This window comes from Colobus angolensis, unplaced genomic scaffold (genome assembly GCF_000951035.1).
Source record: "Colobus angolensis palliatus isolate OR3802 unplaced genomic scaffold, Cang.pa_1.0 Scaffold184, whole genome shotgun sequence".
In the NCBI taxonomy this organism is placed as follows: domain Eukaryota; kingdom Metazoa; phylum Chordata; class Mammalia; order Primates; family Cercopithecidae; genus Colobus; species Colobus angolensis.
The window spans coordinates 391,050-409,394 of NW_012114977.1; the positions used below are offsets into that span (position 1 = coordinate 391,050).

The 18,345-nt window shown below is 45.4% G+C and overlaps 1 protein-coding gene across 1 annotated transcript in view; it reads left to right on the forward strand.

Moving 5' to 3' along the window:
* SH2D4A (SH2 domain containing 4A) overlaps positions 1–18,345 on the forward strand; it is an 83,550-nt gene continuing 65,205 nt past the window's right edge. Inside the window, exons 1-2 of the mRNA XM_011939785.1 lie at positions 1–20; positions 5,537–5,921. Of these exons, the coding sequence (XP_011795175.1) occupies positions 5,741–5,921 (181 nt within the window). The 5' untranslated portion in view covers positions 1–20; positions 5,537–5,740. The remainder of the gene's footprint in view (positions 21–5,536; positions 5,922–18,345) is intronic.

An 18,345-nucleotide genomic window follows, 5' to 3' on the forward strand; every position in this document is an offset into this window, starting at 1 on the left:
TGACTGGAGCCGCTGGCTAGGTGAGCGGCGGTCCCTGGGGTCTGGGGGCTTGCAAGGGGTGGCGGGGGGATCTTCGAGGGAGAGGGTCTGCCGGAGCTGAGGATCTTCGGGGTAGTTCTAGGATCCGGCGGGGACACGCGGCGCGTGCTTCCAACCGTGGGGGTTGCAGGCCCCGGGAGGGTCCGGGCTGGCCTGGAGTTTCTAGACTCCTAGCAGGAGCACTTCCTCGACCTGCGCCTGGAGATCTTCCAAGAGGGAAGTCCCGGGAAACGGTGGCAGCCGGCGCAGTACCCCGGCAGCGCGTTCCCCGCGCGCCGGCACCCAGGGGCGCCCCCAAGTGGGGTCAGGGCGCGCGCGGAGGCCCGTGCAGAGCCGCCTCCCTGGGGCTACAGCGGCGGGGCTGACCCAGATCCAGAGCGGGTGCCCGGTGGTCTCAACCAAGCGGCGCCCCTGCCCGCTCCTGAACTCGGGGATTACGCGGACACCGGAAGGAGCTACAGTTTGTAGGTTTTCTGAGTTGTCTTTCCCTTCCCAGGGAGCTTAGAGAAACAGCAAGCGTGGCACCTCCCCCTTTCAAACAGATGCTCCTCATCGCCCAAAAGGCTTTTATTTGATTGCTGGTTTAATAGAAACAACGACTTGGATACCATTATTTTAAAATAGTGAATAAATAAGTGGAAAGCATACAGGGGCATAGATTTGGCATATGAGTGGAATTTTCTATGTGTACTAAGTCTGTGTGTACAGTAACCTCAAATTTCTGAAGAATAGTATATATTTACAAAACTTGCCAAATTGCTGTCATCTCTGGTAATGTGTTTCATCCTCAAAAACAGCTCTGTTGCTGGTAGATGAATAAGATAAAGTTTGAATAAGAAAACAAAGCTGGACCACAGAGCTGGCTGTTTTAAAAGAATTAGAATTCAGGCTGTATTGTTAATGTTATAGTTACACTGTCCATACCACGATACTTTTATTTTTTATTTTATTAGGTGAGTGCAAAAGTAGTTGTGGTTTTTATGGCAAAAACCGCAGTTATTTATTTATTTATTTATTTTGGCCATAAAAAAACACTAACTTTTGCACCGACCTAATGTTTTTCATTTTTGAGGCAGGGTCTCCTTCTGTCACCCAGGCTGTAGTGCAGTGGTGCGGCCTCAAATTCCCCAGCTCAAGTGATCCTCCCACCTCAGCCTCCCAGGTAGGTGGGACTATAGGTGTGGGCCACCACACCTGGCTAATTTTTATATTTTGTGTAGATATGGAGTTTTGCCATGTTGCCCAAGCTGGTCTCAAACTCCTGAGCTCAAGCAATCCACCCGCATCCACCTCCCAAAGTGTTGGGATTACATTTTAAACCACTGTGCCTGGCCTACTATTTTTATGATTTAGGCTGTATCTTAGGCCTTTTAAATTTTTTATTTTGTTTAAGTATCAGAGTTATCCAAAAGACAGTTGTATTGTAGAACAGTGGGAAGGTGTGAGAATCAGGTCAAATCTATGGTATCATGGAAAACAACAGATTCTCTGATCCTTTAGCAATTGGCGTTCAGAATAAATTGCAGGTGTGGGCTTGCTGCTTATCATTTCTCTCTTTTAAGAAAGGTGCTGTGTTAGCTGAGCTATTCCTTTGTTGGATCTTGAATAACTGGAGGTTTGCTGCCCTTGATATAGTATGGGAAAGTCCTGTGCGTTTGAATCCATATCAGCAATGAGTATTTCTCCTCGTCTGGGTGTGAAAGTGGGAAAACCCTGGTTAGTTAATTTCCTCATTTCTATTTCTTCTACCGTGGCTCCACCAGGATCCTTTACTTCACAGTAGATTATGTCACATACCCACACGTTAGGAGTCGCAGACTGAACCAGCCCTCATTTCACAGATGAGGAAACTGAGTCCCGAGGAGGCGAGGTGACAGCCACACTGCTCATTAGAGGCGGAGCTGGGAGTTGAGGCTGGAGTGCCTCTGGCTGTCTTGGGTGCACTATGCTGAGCTTGAGTTGGAGTCTGAGAAAGCCTTGGGGTGGGGGTTAGGGGATGGGAGTTGGGGGTGAGGGGACAGGTGATTTACACCAGTACCATTCAGCAGCCGCAGAATGGTCACATCTTCAACGACCTGACCACAGATGGTTGTTGGCTGGGCCTCCCAAGTATTCTTGGAGGCACAAGGAAACCAGTGTCTTTCCTTCAAGATGAACTAGTTAATTTTAATGTTAGAAATCCACGTTTCCTATAAAAAGCAAAACAAAACAACATAAAAATGGAAACAGTATGAGCATTTCATCACAGAGGTGCCGTGAACCTCCTCGCACATGTGAGAGGCTGTGCTGTTTGCACTGTTCTTCGTGTTTGTTTGGAAGGGGAAATTGTGGAGACGAAGTGGATGACTAAGTGCAAGGGGAAATGGAGGGGACTAGGTGTCTGGTGAATACGTGGGTAAACAATGTCCACACCTGGGCCAGTGTGGCAGTCGGTTCTTTTCTGTCCTTCCTGGCTGGGGTGTGTCCACCTGGCGTCCCCTAAGCTTAGCTACAGTGGACCAGGAGGAGGCTTCTGCCCTCTGTCAAGCACCATCAGTTCAGCATTTCTGTTGCTGCAGGAATTTGCTGGCTTCCATTCTGAAATTTCATACATGGCACCACATCCTGCTGTTCTGATTGTGGGCACACAAATAAACTCACAAAAAGGCCTCTGTGCTGTGGATTACAGTGAAGCTGACTTAGAGCTGGACTGCCCGGCTCTGCCACTTACCAGCTGCTGACCTGTGCTCTGTCTTCCTAATCTGTGAAATGAGCATAGTGATGGGCTGGACTCGAAGGGTTATTATGAAGATTAAGTGAGTTAACACAGGTAAAGTGCTTAATTAAGATGGTGCCTGGTACAAGAAGTGTGAGCTGTGTTATCAGGAATATGCAGGGCGGGGGAGACAGTAGGAATGTGACTTTGGCGCTTTAAGGGTTTTAGATTTTAGGCTCTACCCACGCCTTGAATAGGACTCACCGCATTCAAAATGGGGAACAGAGCAGAAGTCTCAACCCTAACTGAACTGTTCATTTTCTGCCATGTGTGATTTCTGCAAAAGTCAACCACAGAACATAAAGACATTTACTGGAATGTCAAGGAGTCATTCCGTGTCATTTCTTACCACTTTATCTTGGAGCTTGTGGATTTCATTGGCTCCACCCTTTCAGAAGCTGCTAGAAACAAAAAGTCAAGAAATCATTACAAGACATCCATTTTTTTGACTGTTCAAGCCTTTAAGGGTATCTCCATGCAAAATACAAAGTTAGCAAGGGGACCTGGGAGGGGGCGTGACATTACTTTTAGTCCTTTAAAAGTTTTCTCTTAATATTTGGTTCCATTTGAATTCTGGTAGTTGAATGCTGCCGAGATGATAGATTGCAGTCAGTAGGGATAGCTGTAGTTTCATCAGGGGCCTGGCTTCGAAATGAACAGTCAGCAAATCTGAGTGCTGCACATGCACACCACTCTGTGGTAGCCTAGCTATTGAGCGTGCTCGTCTCAAAAGACAGATGTACGTCAAGGAACAATTTTGCAAGGAAGAGGAGGAAGACAGGAAGCTGAAGGAGGCCCCCAGGTGGTGAGAGGAGCATTACAAATCTAGCTGTATCAATGACAAGGTAAACGAAGAGAAACCAACACCACGATGGCCATAATATAGCTAAGTGACTTGTCTAAAGTTTAAGAGTGTTTGAACATAGTATGGAGAAACGATATTTGAGAGCACACGGCAAGGTGGTAAGATTATTGAGGTGTTACTATAAACAACAAATTATTGGTCAATTTCTTTTTTTTTTTTTTTTAAGATGGAGTCTCTCTCTGTCAGCCAGGCTGGAATGCAGTGGCGCGATCTTGGCTCACTGCAATCTCCGCCTCCCGGGTTCAAGTGATCTCCTGTCTCACCCTCCCTAGTAGCTGGGATTACAGGCACCCACCACCACACCTGGCTAATTTCTGTATTTTTTGTTTTTTTTAGTAGAAGTGGGGTTTTACTATGTTGGTCAGACTGGTCTCAAACTCCTGACCTCGTGATCCACCCACCTCGGCCTCCTAAAGTGCTGGGATTACAGGCGTGAGCCACCATGCCTATTAGGACACATGTGATTCTGAAAAGTTGTAGTAAGTTTTTTTCCTTACATCTTATTACATCAAATCCAAAGTCTTGTTTTCCAGAATAGAAATATTTACATAGTTTCCTTCTGATTACAAAAGTATGATGGTTTATGAGACTTAGAAATTGTTCAAAAATAGAAAAAGTATGACAGCGTGGTGATATTTTTAAGCCAACCAAATAGAAATGTGGAAAGTAGAATGAAACCTCAGTGGGATTTCCAACCCCAGGAGAACCTCTAGGAGGCCACTGTGCACGCTCGATTTATGGTTTCTCTTTCAAGGAGCCATGCAGTCAACTCATATAAATCAAGGATCCTTTGTTATGAACCTCATGACCTCTTCATCCCGCTAGTTTATCTGGTCTGTCCATTTAGATTTTATTAAACTGGGTTATCTGGAAAAAGCACACCTAAAACTCGGTGACCTTCCAGAATGTAGACGGATGTTCTCTTTTGCACCTGCGCTGATTTTCATGGCTCTAGTAGGTTGCCTGGAAATTACATTATCCTTTTGTGAAGAGGAAAGTACATAATTATGTTTATTTAATGCTACTTTTTAAGGAAATTGCAGAAATTGCATGGTGGTCTAGTTTTTTTTTTTTTTTTTTTTTTTTGAGACGGAGTCTCGCTCTGCCGCCCAGGCTGGAGTGCAGTGGCCAGATCTCAGCTCACTGCAAGCTCCGCCTCCCGGGTTTATGCCATTCTCCTGCCTCAGCCTCCCGAGTAGCTGGGACTACAGGCGTCCGCCACGTCGCCTGGCTAGTTTTTTGTATTTTTTAGTAGAGACGGGGTTTCGCCGTGTTAGCCAGGATGGTCTCGATCTCCTGACCTCGTGATCCGCCCGTCTCGGCCTCCCAAAGTGCTGGGATTACAGGCTTGAGCCACCGCGCCCGGCCGGTGGTCTAGTTTTTATTTCTTCGTTTTTCTTCCTTGAACATGGCTCTATTTTGGTTTGGTTTGGGGTGAGTTACTCTGTGACATCTCAAAAATGGTATTTTCTTTTGAAATAGGTACTTTGCAGAGAGCCTTTTAATTTCTTCCTGTGACCTTTTTTTTCCTTTCTTTTTTCAGCCACACAGTTGGTGGTTTGTTAGGCTCTGGGGTAATAATGTGTTTGCTTAGTTGGGAGCAGGACAAACCTCTGTGAACTTTTTTTGTCTGCCTGAGATTGACCTGTATAAAGTTAGGGTTTGTTTTCTTTTTTTTTGACAAAGTATCTTTAGAAATTATAGGATAGAAGTTACACAAACTCTTAAGAAAGTGTGCCTCAGGTTTTCTTCTTCTGTTTTCTCCCTGAAATGAAAAGTGATACTGTATTTCCTCCCGGCTTTTTTTTTTAACCCGTCCTAGCCAGCGTCCACACATTTTAACATGCCGCCTGAATGCGGGCTCTTTCTCTCTGCAGGTTCAGTGAACAGCGTTTTGGACAGGACATTTGGTGCCAGGTCTCAAGAGCCAGTTTGCTGAATTATTGCGCCAGTCAGCCAGGATTGTGAGCTGTTCGGGAAGTTTTGTGGACACGCCCAAGTGCCAGCACAGGTGGAGGGACACCTGGAGGCCAGTTTCAGGAACTTTTGCCACAGGTATAAAAGACTCCAGAACCGCAAAGATGCTGAAACAGATACTGTCGGAGATGTACATAGATCCTGATCTACTGGCAGAGCTCAGCGAAGAACAGAAACAGATCCTGTTCTTCAAGATGAGAGAGGAGCAGATCCGACGATGGAAAGAAAGAGAAGCAGCTATGGAAAGAAAGGAGTCCCTGCCAGTGAAACCCAGACCAAAGAAAGGTAAACTTAGCCACGTTTCTTCCATGAATGTGTTGGTAGAATAACTCCTGGCTTGTTTTGACAATTTCAAACTAGTCACAAGCAAAACAGGTGCAAGTTCCATTTTGGTAGATGAATCCTAAATGTTTTTGAGAATCCAGTAGTGCAGTGTATCTGCTTGAAGTCTACACACACACACAGCATTTACCATGGAGCTGCATAACTGTGAGGAAATCTCTTACTTGAAATGAGACTAACCTGAAGCTGTAGTAAAACGTCACCTATGGGGTTTGATTTGAGGGGTATTAAGAAAGGTTTCTATCTCCTTTATTGTTACTGGTTCCTCATATTCTACTACCAGAACACAAAGTTCTTATATCAATATATTTATAGCAATTGTGTTTACATTTCTTAGACCTCAGAGATTTTTCTTTGAGGTATCTTTTTAGGGAACACCCTCTCTTAAAATGTAAGGAACTGCTGTAAGGAAAAAAATCATAATACTATCTTTTTGTTTGTGAATGAGTTTTTCAGATGTAAACTTTTGCTCATTACCAAAGGACTCTCTGGTAGTTTGAGAGGGTTCTTTTGAGACTATGGGGGAGGAAATATTTGTACATTAAGACTTAAAACAGATAAGGTGCAGTGGCTCATGCCTGTTATTGCAGTACTTAGGGTGGCCAAGGTGGCAGGATCACTTGAGCCCAGGAGTTCTGACCAACCTGGGCAATATAGTGAGACCTTGTCTCTAGGAAAAATAAAAAATTAGCTGGGCATGGTGGTACATGCCTATAGTCCCAGCTACTTGGGAGGCTCAGGTTGGATAATTGCTTGAGCTCAGGAGGTCGAGGCCATACTGAACTGAAGTCACACCTCTGGGCTCCACCCTGGGTGACAGAGTGAGACTGTGTCTCAAAAAAAAAAAAAGAAAATACTTAAAGCATATACACATATAGACACAGAAAAACACACATTGTCCACCCCCCTCACTCCATTCTCACTAACCCCCACATCCCGCCCTGCTGCTCACATGCCAAATCTGTCATGGGTGAATACCGAAGTTGTGAAAACACAGCCTACTTTTCAAGGTCACTTGCAGAGGCATCCAAGACCAATCTCTTTTCATGTTTCATTAAACCAGGAAAATAAAACTTTTTAAATTCACATAAGGTTTCAAAGATTGAGAAAATGAATCTCATTTGCATGCCTGGTATATGCCCAGATTCAAAAAGGAAGTCAGTGTAATGTCCTTTACTTTTTACTGTCTTTTATTAAAACTTTTTTCCAATGATGCCTTTATCATGACAAGAAAATAAACATAAATGTATCATTTCCTCTTGTTATGATCAATACAACTATTTATGAAACACCTCCTGTTTCAGACACTGTGAAGCACGTTTGTGTACATAGTACCTAACCGTCACAAAACTTCTGCAAAGTCAACATTGACAGTCCTGTTTGATAGATGATGAAACTTCGAGAAGTTCATTTTTGTTTGTTCGTTTGTTTGTTTGAGATGGAGTCTCACTCTGTTGCCCTCGCTAGAGTGCAGTGGTACAGTCTTGGCTCAGTGCAACCTCCGTCTCCTGGGTTCAAGCAGTTCTCCTGCCTCATCCTCCCGAGTAGCTGGGATTACAGGCATGTGCTACCACACCCAGCTAATTTTTGTATTTTTGGTAGAGATGGGGTTTCACCATGTTGGCCAGGCAGGTCTTTAACTCCAGACCTCAAACGATTCACCCACCTGGGCCTCCCAAAGTGCTTGGATTACAGGCCTGAGCCACTGTGCCTGGCCGTGAAACTTAGGTAAGTTGAGTAATATATGCAAGGTTACACCACCAATAGATGCCCAGTTCTGTTGGAGTTTATATTACTCTGCACTATCCAAAATATAACTTTTTCTCCAACAAATAACATGGCCAAACTGAAACATAACTCTTTTTGTCTTTCTGAACTGGTTTATGCACTTTCTTGGATTCTCTAGTCAGAGTATTTCAGATATAATTGGGTCTCTTCTGGGCACCATGATCATTGTGAACATAACATATATTAGTGCGATGGGGTGACCTTGGGGACTGGCAGCCAAAGGGTTCTAGCCACTAGAGTCAGTGACTCAGACTCTGTTAGACTTTGGGTTTCTCGTGTTTGCTGAATTGGTCTCCTTGTGATGACTTAAAATAATCATTTCAGTTTCTTTGTTTAAATTTCTCAATTGTAGAGTTTTGAATCTACCTCTTAGAAACCCTGTATTAATTTTGTTAGTCAAATGATCATGAGAAAAGTATGTTAATATATGCGGTGAAAGTTCTATCAATATCTCATGTCAAAAGTGTATTACCCCCTTAAATTGAAAACTTGGAAAAATATATTTTGCATTAAATTAGTTCCTCTTTTGACTACAGAAAATGAGGAAACTTCTCCCATTTCCCCTAAAATCACATCACTTCTCTTTCATCTTGTGCTGTCTTTGAACGTAAAGCCATAGACCGTCCAAAGCAATGCTGTCATGGCTAGTGCTGCCAGAGGTGCTTATTTGTGCTGCAGACCAGCTAAGCCTGTGACCCTTGTGGGTTGAGAGGTCACTTGTGCAGCCGTTCCCTGAAGGCTTGTGTTCCCTGCTTCCCCTTCTTCTGCCTTTCTGGCTGGTACTGGGCTAAGTGCTGCTTTTCCTTAGCAGTTCTTAGCTTCATGGTGGTTTTGAAGGTTGTTCATTTCATTAAAAGCATCATATGCCACCCCTGTCATTCCTTGACACCCTCTAGCTTATCACTTAGAAGTTCTTTCATTGCCATCTGGTCATTTTTCACTATAAATACACAGACCCCTGTGCTTAGTGTTTAGGGATCCTCACAAAAATGGTTGTGTATTGTGCATCACAGGAACTTGTCTATATTCTTTTTTTTTTTAAAAGACGGAGTCTTGCTCTGTCACCCACGCTGCAGTGCAGTGCTGTGAGATTTCACCTCACTGCAACCTCCGCCTCCTGGATTCTAAGCAATTCTCCTGCCTCAGCCTCCTGAGTGACTTGCTGGGATTATAAGCACCTGCTACCACGCCCAGCTAATTTTTGTATTTTTAGTAGAGACAGGGTTTCACTATGTTGGCCAACCTGATCTCGAACTCCTGACCTCAAGTGATCCACCCACCTCTGCCTCCCAAAATGCTGGGATTACAGGCATAAGCCACCGCACCCAGCTTGTCTACTTTTTAGTAATCTGAAGACTGAAGTAGAAGGGGCTGAAAAACTCTCAGCAAGTGAATTTCACTTAGTTCTATATGAGAAGATCACTTCTGATTTCTGTAATGGGAGAATGTGATACTTAGGGAGAGAACTATGGACCTACTCCGCTTGCTGGGGTAGCTAGAGGTCTACAGCCACACCGTCCAGTGCAGTCACTACTAGCCACATGTGGCTCTTGAGCACAGGAAATGAGGCTAGTCTGGATCGAGGTGTGCTATACGTGTAAACTACCAGATTTCAAAGATTTGGTAGAAGGAAAAGAAAATGCCACATTGATAATTGTATATTCCTTATATATGGAATAGATAATATTTTGAATATCTTGGGTAAAGTAAAATATTTAAATTAATTTCATCTGTTCCTTTTGATTTTTTTTTTTTTTTTTTTTGAGATAAGAGTCTCTTGCTGTCGCCCAGGCTGGAGTACAGAGGCACAATCTCAGCTCACTGCAACCTCTGCCTCCTGAATTCTAGCGATTCTCCTTTCTCAGCCTCCTGAGTACCTGGAATTACAGGTGTGTACCACCATGCCCAGCTAATTTTTGTATTATGAGTAGAGATGGGGTTTCACCATGTTGGCTAGGCTGGTCTCAAACTCCTGACCTCAGGTGATCCACCTGCTTCGGCCTCCCGAAGTGCTGGGATTACACGTGTGAGCCACTGCATCTGGCCTCCTTTTGATTTTTCTAATGTGGCTACTAGAAAAGTGATAGTTATGGATATGGTACACGTTTCTACAGTGCTATAATGGTAGCATCAGCCAGCATTCAATACGCTTAACTGGGTATCAGACCCTGAGCATTGAGCTTAAGGATATTATCTCATTAAATAATCACAGCCAAGCCTGAAGTGTGTGTTGCTATTCACATTTCACAGATGAGGAAAGTCAAGCTCAGGGACATTCATTAACTTGGCCAGGGCAAACAGTAAGTGACAGAGCTGGAGTAGATCCTGGATCTGATTCTCCCAAAGCCTGCACTGTTAACAAATCAACTACACGTAGAGCTTAATGGGAGCTTAATGACAGTGACTTTTGTCTGAAGGTGCCTTCACTGGAGCTTAATGATGGTGACTTTTATCTGAAGATGCCTTGCACACATCTAAAACATGCTCACATCGGGAATCTGCCACAGAGCCTTCTTGGGTGATTTTATTGGGTAACACAAAGAGAAGACGCCTTCACTTAGCAGCCTATTTCCCAGCACTTGTTTCATGGGGTCTGTGTCAAGTTGATGGAAACCTAATGCAATGGGCTGGGATCTGGTTGCTGTGCATGGTGCCAAAGCGGCTCCTCTGTGTGCCCTTGAAACAGACTTGGATTCGTACAGCTTTGTTTACTGCGTTCTCATTATTCCCAAGGGGCAGATTCTTTATGCAAAGCCTTCCCTCCGTTTTTGTGAAATAATGTTAAAGCCATTGGTTCATGCCATTGATAGTGTCTGCCTCCCTGCCTTTCCCTCTTGAACTCACTGCTTGCAGTAGGGCTGGCAGTGCAGGGGCGTCAGCTGCCGGATTCCGTCCTTATCTTGATCAGTTCCTCAGCCGCCTCTGATCTAGATGATATCTCTTGGTGTCTTTCTCTTGGAGTTGCTGCTCAGTCATGAGTCTCTTGCTCTCTCCCTGTGTTTTTTTTCTTCTCTGCCTGCTCCTTGAATATCTGTATTCCCCAGGGGGTGCCTCACACTGCACTGGTGGTTTGTGATTTTCAGATGAGGCTGGGGGCTCATAGACTCCTTTGAAAATTTGCTGAAAGCTTAGAGCTAGGAAAATGCACAGAGACACCATTCTGTGTATAATCTCACGATGTTCACAGATTCCCTGAAGCTCGCTGATAGACTATCAGGGGTTCACAGATCCTAGGGTAAGGTGAAAGTTCTCATTATCTCCCTAGGGCAACTCTTCTAACCTTTAAAGGTGAAACATCACCTTTATGCCAGTGACTCTCAAACCCAGATTGCCAAGCTGGACCTTTCACCAAGAGTGTCGGTTGCCTGGTGAGCACCTCCGTTCAGAAGACCTGTAAGCCGCACAAGCTTGATGCAAAACCCAGTTCAGCAGCATCACTCCAGCTCTCTCCAGCATCTGCTGGTCCTGCCTTTGACTCTGTATGATGATGAATGGTACTGCTCGGTTCCCAGTCACCAAAACCAGAACTCCAGGAGCCACGCTGGTTCCTCCCTGACCCTCACCCACCCGCTGAGTCACTGATGCCTTGAATTTTGCTGCTTCTGTCCCATTCCACAGAGATTTCCCACTACCAAGATACTAGTCTGTTAGGATGTGCCAAGCATAAGTTTTGTATTCATATGATTTCATTTAATCCTCACAAGAATCTGGTCAGGTAAATTTTGCCCGCTTTATTGTTACAAATAAGGAAACATACTTAGAGACATAATTTGCTTGAGTCGGTGGTGGAGTTAGGATTTGAACTCAGGTCCACCTCAACTCCAAGTCTGTCTGAACTACTGGCCCTGCGCCTCACTTCTCTGCTCTCCCAACTCTGGGCTTTGTAATTTAACTGGAATTGACTTCCTAGCTGCGTGGTGAACATCTTTTTTGGGTAACACTGTCAGAACCCTTTCGCCTTCCCTGAGCCACAGGCTTCACTGATCTCCTCTCTATTTTCTAGTTCTTCCATCTGCTTTTCCAGTGGAGGTTCTCTGATTTCTATACCACCCTCTGCTTCCTTGGGCTGTAGTGCCGTGCAAGGTCCCCAGCTTTCTTTCTGTCCTCGTCTCTAAGCATAAACATTTATTAAGATGTTTGAAAATTGAGTTTGATATTAATAGCTTCAGGATTGTTACCTATGCTAACAAATGTAGGAAATAATGGGGAAAGCCACAGTTGGAATCGTTTCAGGAAGTTCTGATAGGAATCGGCCTCGGCCTTCATTAAAACGAATACAGGGCTAGACCTAGCGTTTTCATCACCCCGCTGCTCTGTGGCGCCAGGAAAGTACATGATGGCGACTTCCCATCCCCGCTTGCCCAGTGGGGTCCTGTGTGTGGTTACCACCCCAGCGTCCCTTTTCAGTTGCTCCATTTTCACCCTCCAAAGCATTTCATTTTGGGCTGTATGAGGTAAGCTGGCCTAAACAGGTCTTGCCATCACTCATGCAGAATGGTTTTGAATTCTGGTCTCAGTGTTTACTGGCTCTGAGATCTTGGGCAAGTTATTTAACTTCCTTGAGCCTCAACTTCCTCATTGTAAAATGGGTGAGTAATCACCTCAGCTGATATTAGTGACAGATAGGGCCTGGGCATTAACCAGTTGGAAGGGATGTGGCTCCTGCCAGTCAGGCATTTGTCTTCTGGTTTCTGGGTCAGCTCAGGGGAACTGGGGTGTTCTAAAGGAGAGGCCAGAGGGAAGGAAGATCCACTTGGGACAATGTGGCCGTGGTTTCTGGGAGTCTGCCAGCATGGTAGCAACCTTGGTGTTGGTGGGCACCTTGTTTCCATCAGCCCTGATGAGATGCCGCTGTAGTTAATACGGAACATTGCTCCCACTGTCCCCTGTACCTCATAGGAGGCCCTGGTGTTGATTCTCTTTTGCGGCTGTTGGCTCAGTCCTTGGTCTTCTCTTTGTAGGGATAAAGTACATGATTCTCCTTCGCTTTCTCTCTGTTCTCTCTCCCCGCATTGCGCACGCGCGCGTGTGTGTGTAGTGTGTGTGACAATGTGTGTGCGTGCGTCTCCCCGCTCTCGCACATACATCTTTTACTATGATTGCCCTTCAGGTTGTATCCAGTGGGGGTGGAGACGAAGGGCTGACCCCGCAAAGGTGAGTCTTAGCCCTTGATCTCCACCTTAGCTGAGTCTGAGGCTGGCATTCACCGCCCCTGAGGAGCTCATCCACACTGATGCCCACGTCTCCCCCTCAGGCGCCCCTGTCGTACCCATCACCTGGGAATTAATCCAACACAACAGTGTTGTGAGTGGCATCACACTGCAACCTAGGACTGGACCAAGCCCGGCCATCTCCTTGCCGGGGACATGTGTCACCCCACTTTTATCTGATGTTTTTCAACACTGCCTAGTTATAGGAGGCCCCAGGGGGAAACGTCTCTCAGATCTTAGAGATTTCTCTGCAGAATGAAGTTGGATATATCTCTACTTGGCAGACTACCTTTGTGGTCTGGTTCTGAGCAGGACTGACCCGCCTTTCTAGAATAGTTGGTTCTAGAAAAACTCTTCAAGAAACCCCCCAGATAGCAAATATGAAGAGTCCTGCAGTGTATAAACATGATTCAAGGACTGGGAAGAAAAACCCTCTAATTAAACGGAAGTGCTATAAAAAGCTCCCTCCTTCACTCACCTCTGATTAAAGAGTGCGTGTAATTTTAAGGTGAAGCAGACAGAAAATCCAGAATGCCTGGGCAGTATTCAAGTAGGAAAAGACATGCGTGTGTCCCATTAGGCTCCCTGAAATGTCCCTTAAGGAAGCACACTTAAGGAGGTACACTGTGTGCAGAAATGTGCTTCTGTGTATCCATTTTCAACTTCTCTTACCAGACTGGAGCTTCCCTCACCTCCTTGTCAACACTTTCTTCTTCGCCTGCACCTCCTTCTGTCCATCATTCCCTGGGCATCATCCTTGACATCCTTTCTCTCACCTCTTCCCACACTCCAAGTATACTCCCTGCCTGTGTTTCCCCCATTTAAAGAAATCGTTCAGTCATCTGTGCTCTTCAAGTGTTCTTTCTGTCCCTCAGGTCTAGGGAGCAGTGCCAGGAATGTAGCAGACACTCTGTAAATACTTGCTGAGCCAATAACGGAATCCTCCTTTTCCTCTTCACAATGAACTCCAGAGCACACGCTGACTGCCAGCACCAGTTCTCACCATCCCTTCCATCCCGCCTTTGTAGCCTGTCCCCACCGGTGTCACTAGAATGAGTCTCTCTGAAGTCCGAGGCTGCCTGAGACTTTTCTCAGTGTACATCATCCTCCCCTTCATCTCAGCAGAGCTTGACACTGCCCTGTCCCTTTCCTGTCTCAGCGACATGGCAGGACGTTCTCCCTGGTTTCCTCCACTGTTTGGTTATTTGGGGCATCAGAAGCCTCCATGTTTTCATTTGTTTATTGTCAGTCAGGACTGTCTTTTCCTTCCTCTTTCTTCCGCCCTCTGAATAAAGCACCTGCTTTTCCAAGGTTCTCTTCTTGGCTTCATTCTCTCTGTGAGCTCATCTGTATCATCGGCTTCAATGACGCCATCTACAGAGTCATTCCCATGTCTACATGGCTAATCTCGGCCTCACTTCTGGACTCCAGTTCTGGATTCCAGATGTCGATTGAATGTCCTCATATGGATTTCTAGTAAAAGTAAAAATGACATAGTCTATGCTTCCAAAACAGCTCGTTTGTTTTTAACTCCTTAAGCAAATTAATTTTCTTGTCACTACTTCTGCCTGTCCCCTGCTGTGTTCCCAGTTAGTGAGTTTCAGGACTCTGGCATCATCTTTGAGACCTTCCTTAAATCCAGTGGCCTGAACCTTCCTATATTCTTGAACACTGTCCTTTCCTATGCCTGCCCTGTTTAGGACCTGACTGCCTCACTCCTGGTCTTTTCACCCCTAGTCTCTCCCCATTCTCTCTCCAAATGCTGACTGAACACCCACCACATGCCACCCTGGTCCATCCTATATATACTGACATGCGGGGCAGAGCTTCCTTAATCACTTTCTGATCCTGGCACCATCTGCCCAGAAATATTCATGCGTTCTTCATTGGCCACTCAGATAAAGAATGTGGAAATGATACATTCTGAGCATTTGTTACCCAGCAGGCATGTGAGGTAGGGCTTTCTTACCTCTGTTTATTATAGAAGGACTCAGGCTTGGAGACATAAATTGATGTATGCATGGTCTCATAACTTGTCAAGGGTAAAACTGGGATTTTGCTGTAGCTTTCTGGCTCAACTGCAGTACAGGGCCTAAATTTCAGTCCCTTAGCCAGGTGTGTGGGACCCTGTGCCACATGGCCCTCTGCTCCCCTGTGTGACGGTCAGCCTATGCCACACACGTGCAGGTGACTTCTGGTACCCCTCTCAGCCCTGGTGGAGACCCTCATTTCCTATTGCCCATGGCTGCCTGCTGATTCCCTTCTCTGTTTTTGGTCACACTGTTCTTTGCATCCAGTGTCAAACACACCCTCGCTCTCTGTCTAAATTCCATATCCATCCTCCCATACTCAGTACAAAGAACTTGTCTTATTTCTCCTCTGTCTTTCCAGAGCAGTCTCTCCATCCCCTGAATCCTCACTGGACTTAGTAGAACATCCCCTGTGGTTATAATGTATGCTGCCCTGGCCCTCCAGGGACTTAGTTCCTTTTTTTAAGCATTCCCACAGCATCCTTTAGCACTGCACCCTAACACCTTTCGAAGTTCTAATAATTTTATAATTAGCTAAGTATCCATGTCTGCTTCCCATAACTGGAATGTTAGTTTCCTGAGGACAGGGACTGGGCTGTCTTGTCCTAAGTGTTCACCTGCGTGGGTTGGTGAACCCCAGCCCACGTGTTGGGTTGTGTGTCCCCACCCAAATCTCATCTTTAACTGTATTCCCCTAATTCCCACATGTTGTGGGAGGAACCTGGTGGGAGACAATTGAATCATGGGGGCAGTTTCCTCCATACTGTTCTCATGGTAGTGAGTAAGTCTCATGAGATCTGATGGTTTTATCAGGGGTTTCCACTTTTGCATCTTCCTCACTCTCTCTTTGCCTGCTGCCATCCATGTAAGACATTACTTGCTCCTTCTTGCCTTCTGCCATCATTGTGATGCTTCCCCAGTCATGACACTTTAAGTCCAATTAAACCTCTTTCTTTTGTAAATTGCCCAGTCTTGGATATGTCTTTATCAGCAGTGTGAAAATGGACGAATACACTGTGTCTACCTCAGTGCCTGACACGTATTAGATCTGTGATGAAAATTCATCAAATGAATCACCTAATGTCTTGCTCCTTCTCTTGTAGACTCTAGGTTACTTGCAGGGGAATGGGCACATCTCTTTCATTCCTTTCATTCCTGTATCATCTGCAGCATCTAGCTCTACATCTTGCTAATAGCAAAAACTCATTTTCTGCCTTGTAGAATGAACTACATTGAAGGCCTTGAAAGTCATCTCCTCATCTGGTGTGAAGCCAAGGGTATCCCAGCTAACACTCTATACTAGAACAAGTTCCCCCTCCTCCTACAGCTTCAGAGAGTTCCATGGAACCACTTGAAGCTCCTCCAGTATCCCTGCTCTCTGAGCTCATTGGAGAGCTCTTAGAGGTGAGGAGTCAGCACAGAGACCATTGTCAGTGCCACTCTGTCAAGAGCCCATTTTTCAACATCTCGCTAACTCTGACATTTCACGTCTCATTCTCTTTTTTCTTGCCAAGAGCCACTATTTCTTTATGGTCACCGTGTTCCCTCTGTTCCCTCCTTTAAAGCTTTCTTGACTCTTGCTCTCTTCTTGGTGTTTGGCTTTGAAGCCCCAACTGTTCACATGCAGTTCTAGGATATCTCTCCCCACCTGCAGCAATGCCCCTTTTCCCTAAGAGTTCCTGCCCTGCCTTTAGCCTGTGGCTTCTCTGGAGGCTGTTTTGGGCTGTCCTAGCTGAGCTGCTGGAATCCCTCTGCTCATCCTTTTTCTTCCCCTGCCATCCTTTCTGGGTATCTTCCTCTTGCTGTCAAAAAAAATACCACAGAGAACTACTTAGGTGGAGGCTGAGAGGCTGACACCATAAATATATTATTAGTTGGCCTGAGAGAGTGTAATAAAGGGAATTTTATGAGGTATGACAGCTTTCTAAAGTTAATGAACCATCTGGCATTACGTCAAACAGACAACGAGCTTGCCAGGAGCTGGCACTGGTGCCCAGCCCCATTCGGGCATGGAGGGATTGACCTTCCCCTCCTTACCTGGCGGCCACATTCACTGTTTCTCCACAGTGAACTCAGTAAATGGGAATTCTTGGGTAGTGCAGAGTCTGAGTCTGTTCCCCCTGCCCAGTATCTCTGTTTAGAACATACTGCAGGAGTATCCATTGTACCAAGAAGGGTAGAAAGGGTCAAAAGAAAGCATGAGCCTGGCTTTGAGCAGCCTGCTTTGGTAATGTATCCCGAGGCCACAGTACAAAAGTCAACAATACATTGGACAGAAGACACCTTAATTGGAAACTTCCTTTGACTTAGTGTGAGAGGACAAGACACAATCCCAGTGTGGATGTTTCACTCATCAAACAGGGCCCAGCACACGCACCAGCCAGGTGCCCTCTTCCATGCAGTCAGCACCACTGCTAGTTTGGGGTCTTGACTAGAGGTCCACGTTTGGCCCACAGTTGCCCTGGGTAGGCCTGACAGACTCAGGGATGATCTCTGTTGGCCTCTCCTAGGTATGCTCCACCTGCCTCCGGTTTGAGGGAGCATGACCCATGTGGCCGCATTTCAAGAGCACTAGGATGTAATCTAACCTGTGAGGCCAATTGTAAACAAGGGTTATTTAAGTAGCTTCACCAAGTATCACACTACCTGGTCGTATTATCTTCTCACAGGCTGGTGTGAATCTCTGAGGCAGCCATATAAGTAAATAATAGGCTAGCAATGATAGCAGTTAACCTCTGTTGAACTCCTATTATGTGGCAGGCACTAGGGGAAGAACTTGGCACAGGTAGCCTGCGTACCCACAGCAACCCTAGGTAGTAGATACTGGTATTCCCATTTTGCAGATGAGGAAATTGAGCCTAAAGAGTTTAAATAAGTTGTCCAAGTCACATAGCTCATAAGTGGCAGGGCTAGGATTTGAACTCAAGCTGGTCTAAATCTAAAATGCCTCTTTATCTGAGGCAAGAGGATTGCTTGAAGCCAAAAGTTTGAGACCAGCCTGGGCAACAAAGCAAAGCCCTGTCTCTGCAAAAAATTTTAAAAATTAGCTGGGCATGGTAGTGCATGCCTGTAGTCCTAACTACTATGATCTCACCTCTGCACTCCAGCCTGAGTGACAGAGCAAGACACTGTTTCTAAAATAAAATGATAAATACAAATAAAATACAATAAAAATAAAAGTAAAATGAAATGATAAAACCTGCTTCTTACCCACCAGTGAAGCTTGTGAACATAGTACAAATGCCACACCCTTCAGCTATGGAATTCTGGGTTACAGGGAGATTGTTAGGTTTAAGAGATTATGATGTGAAGTGCTAGCTCTCTTACCCTAAAGGATAA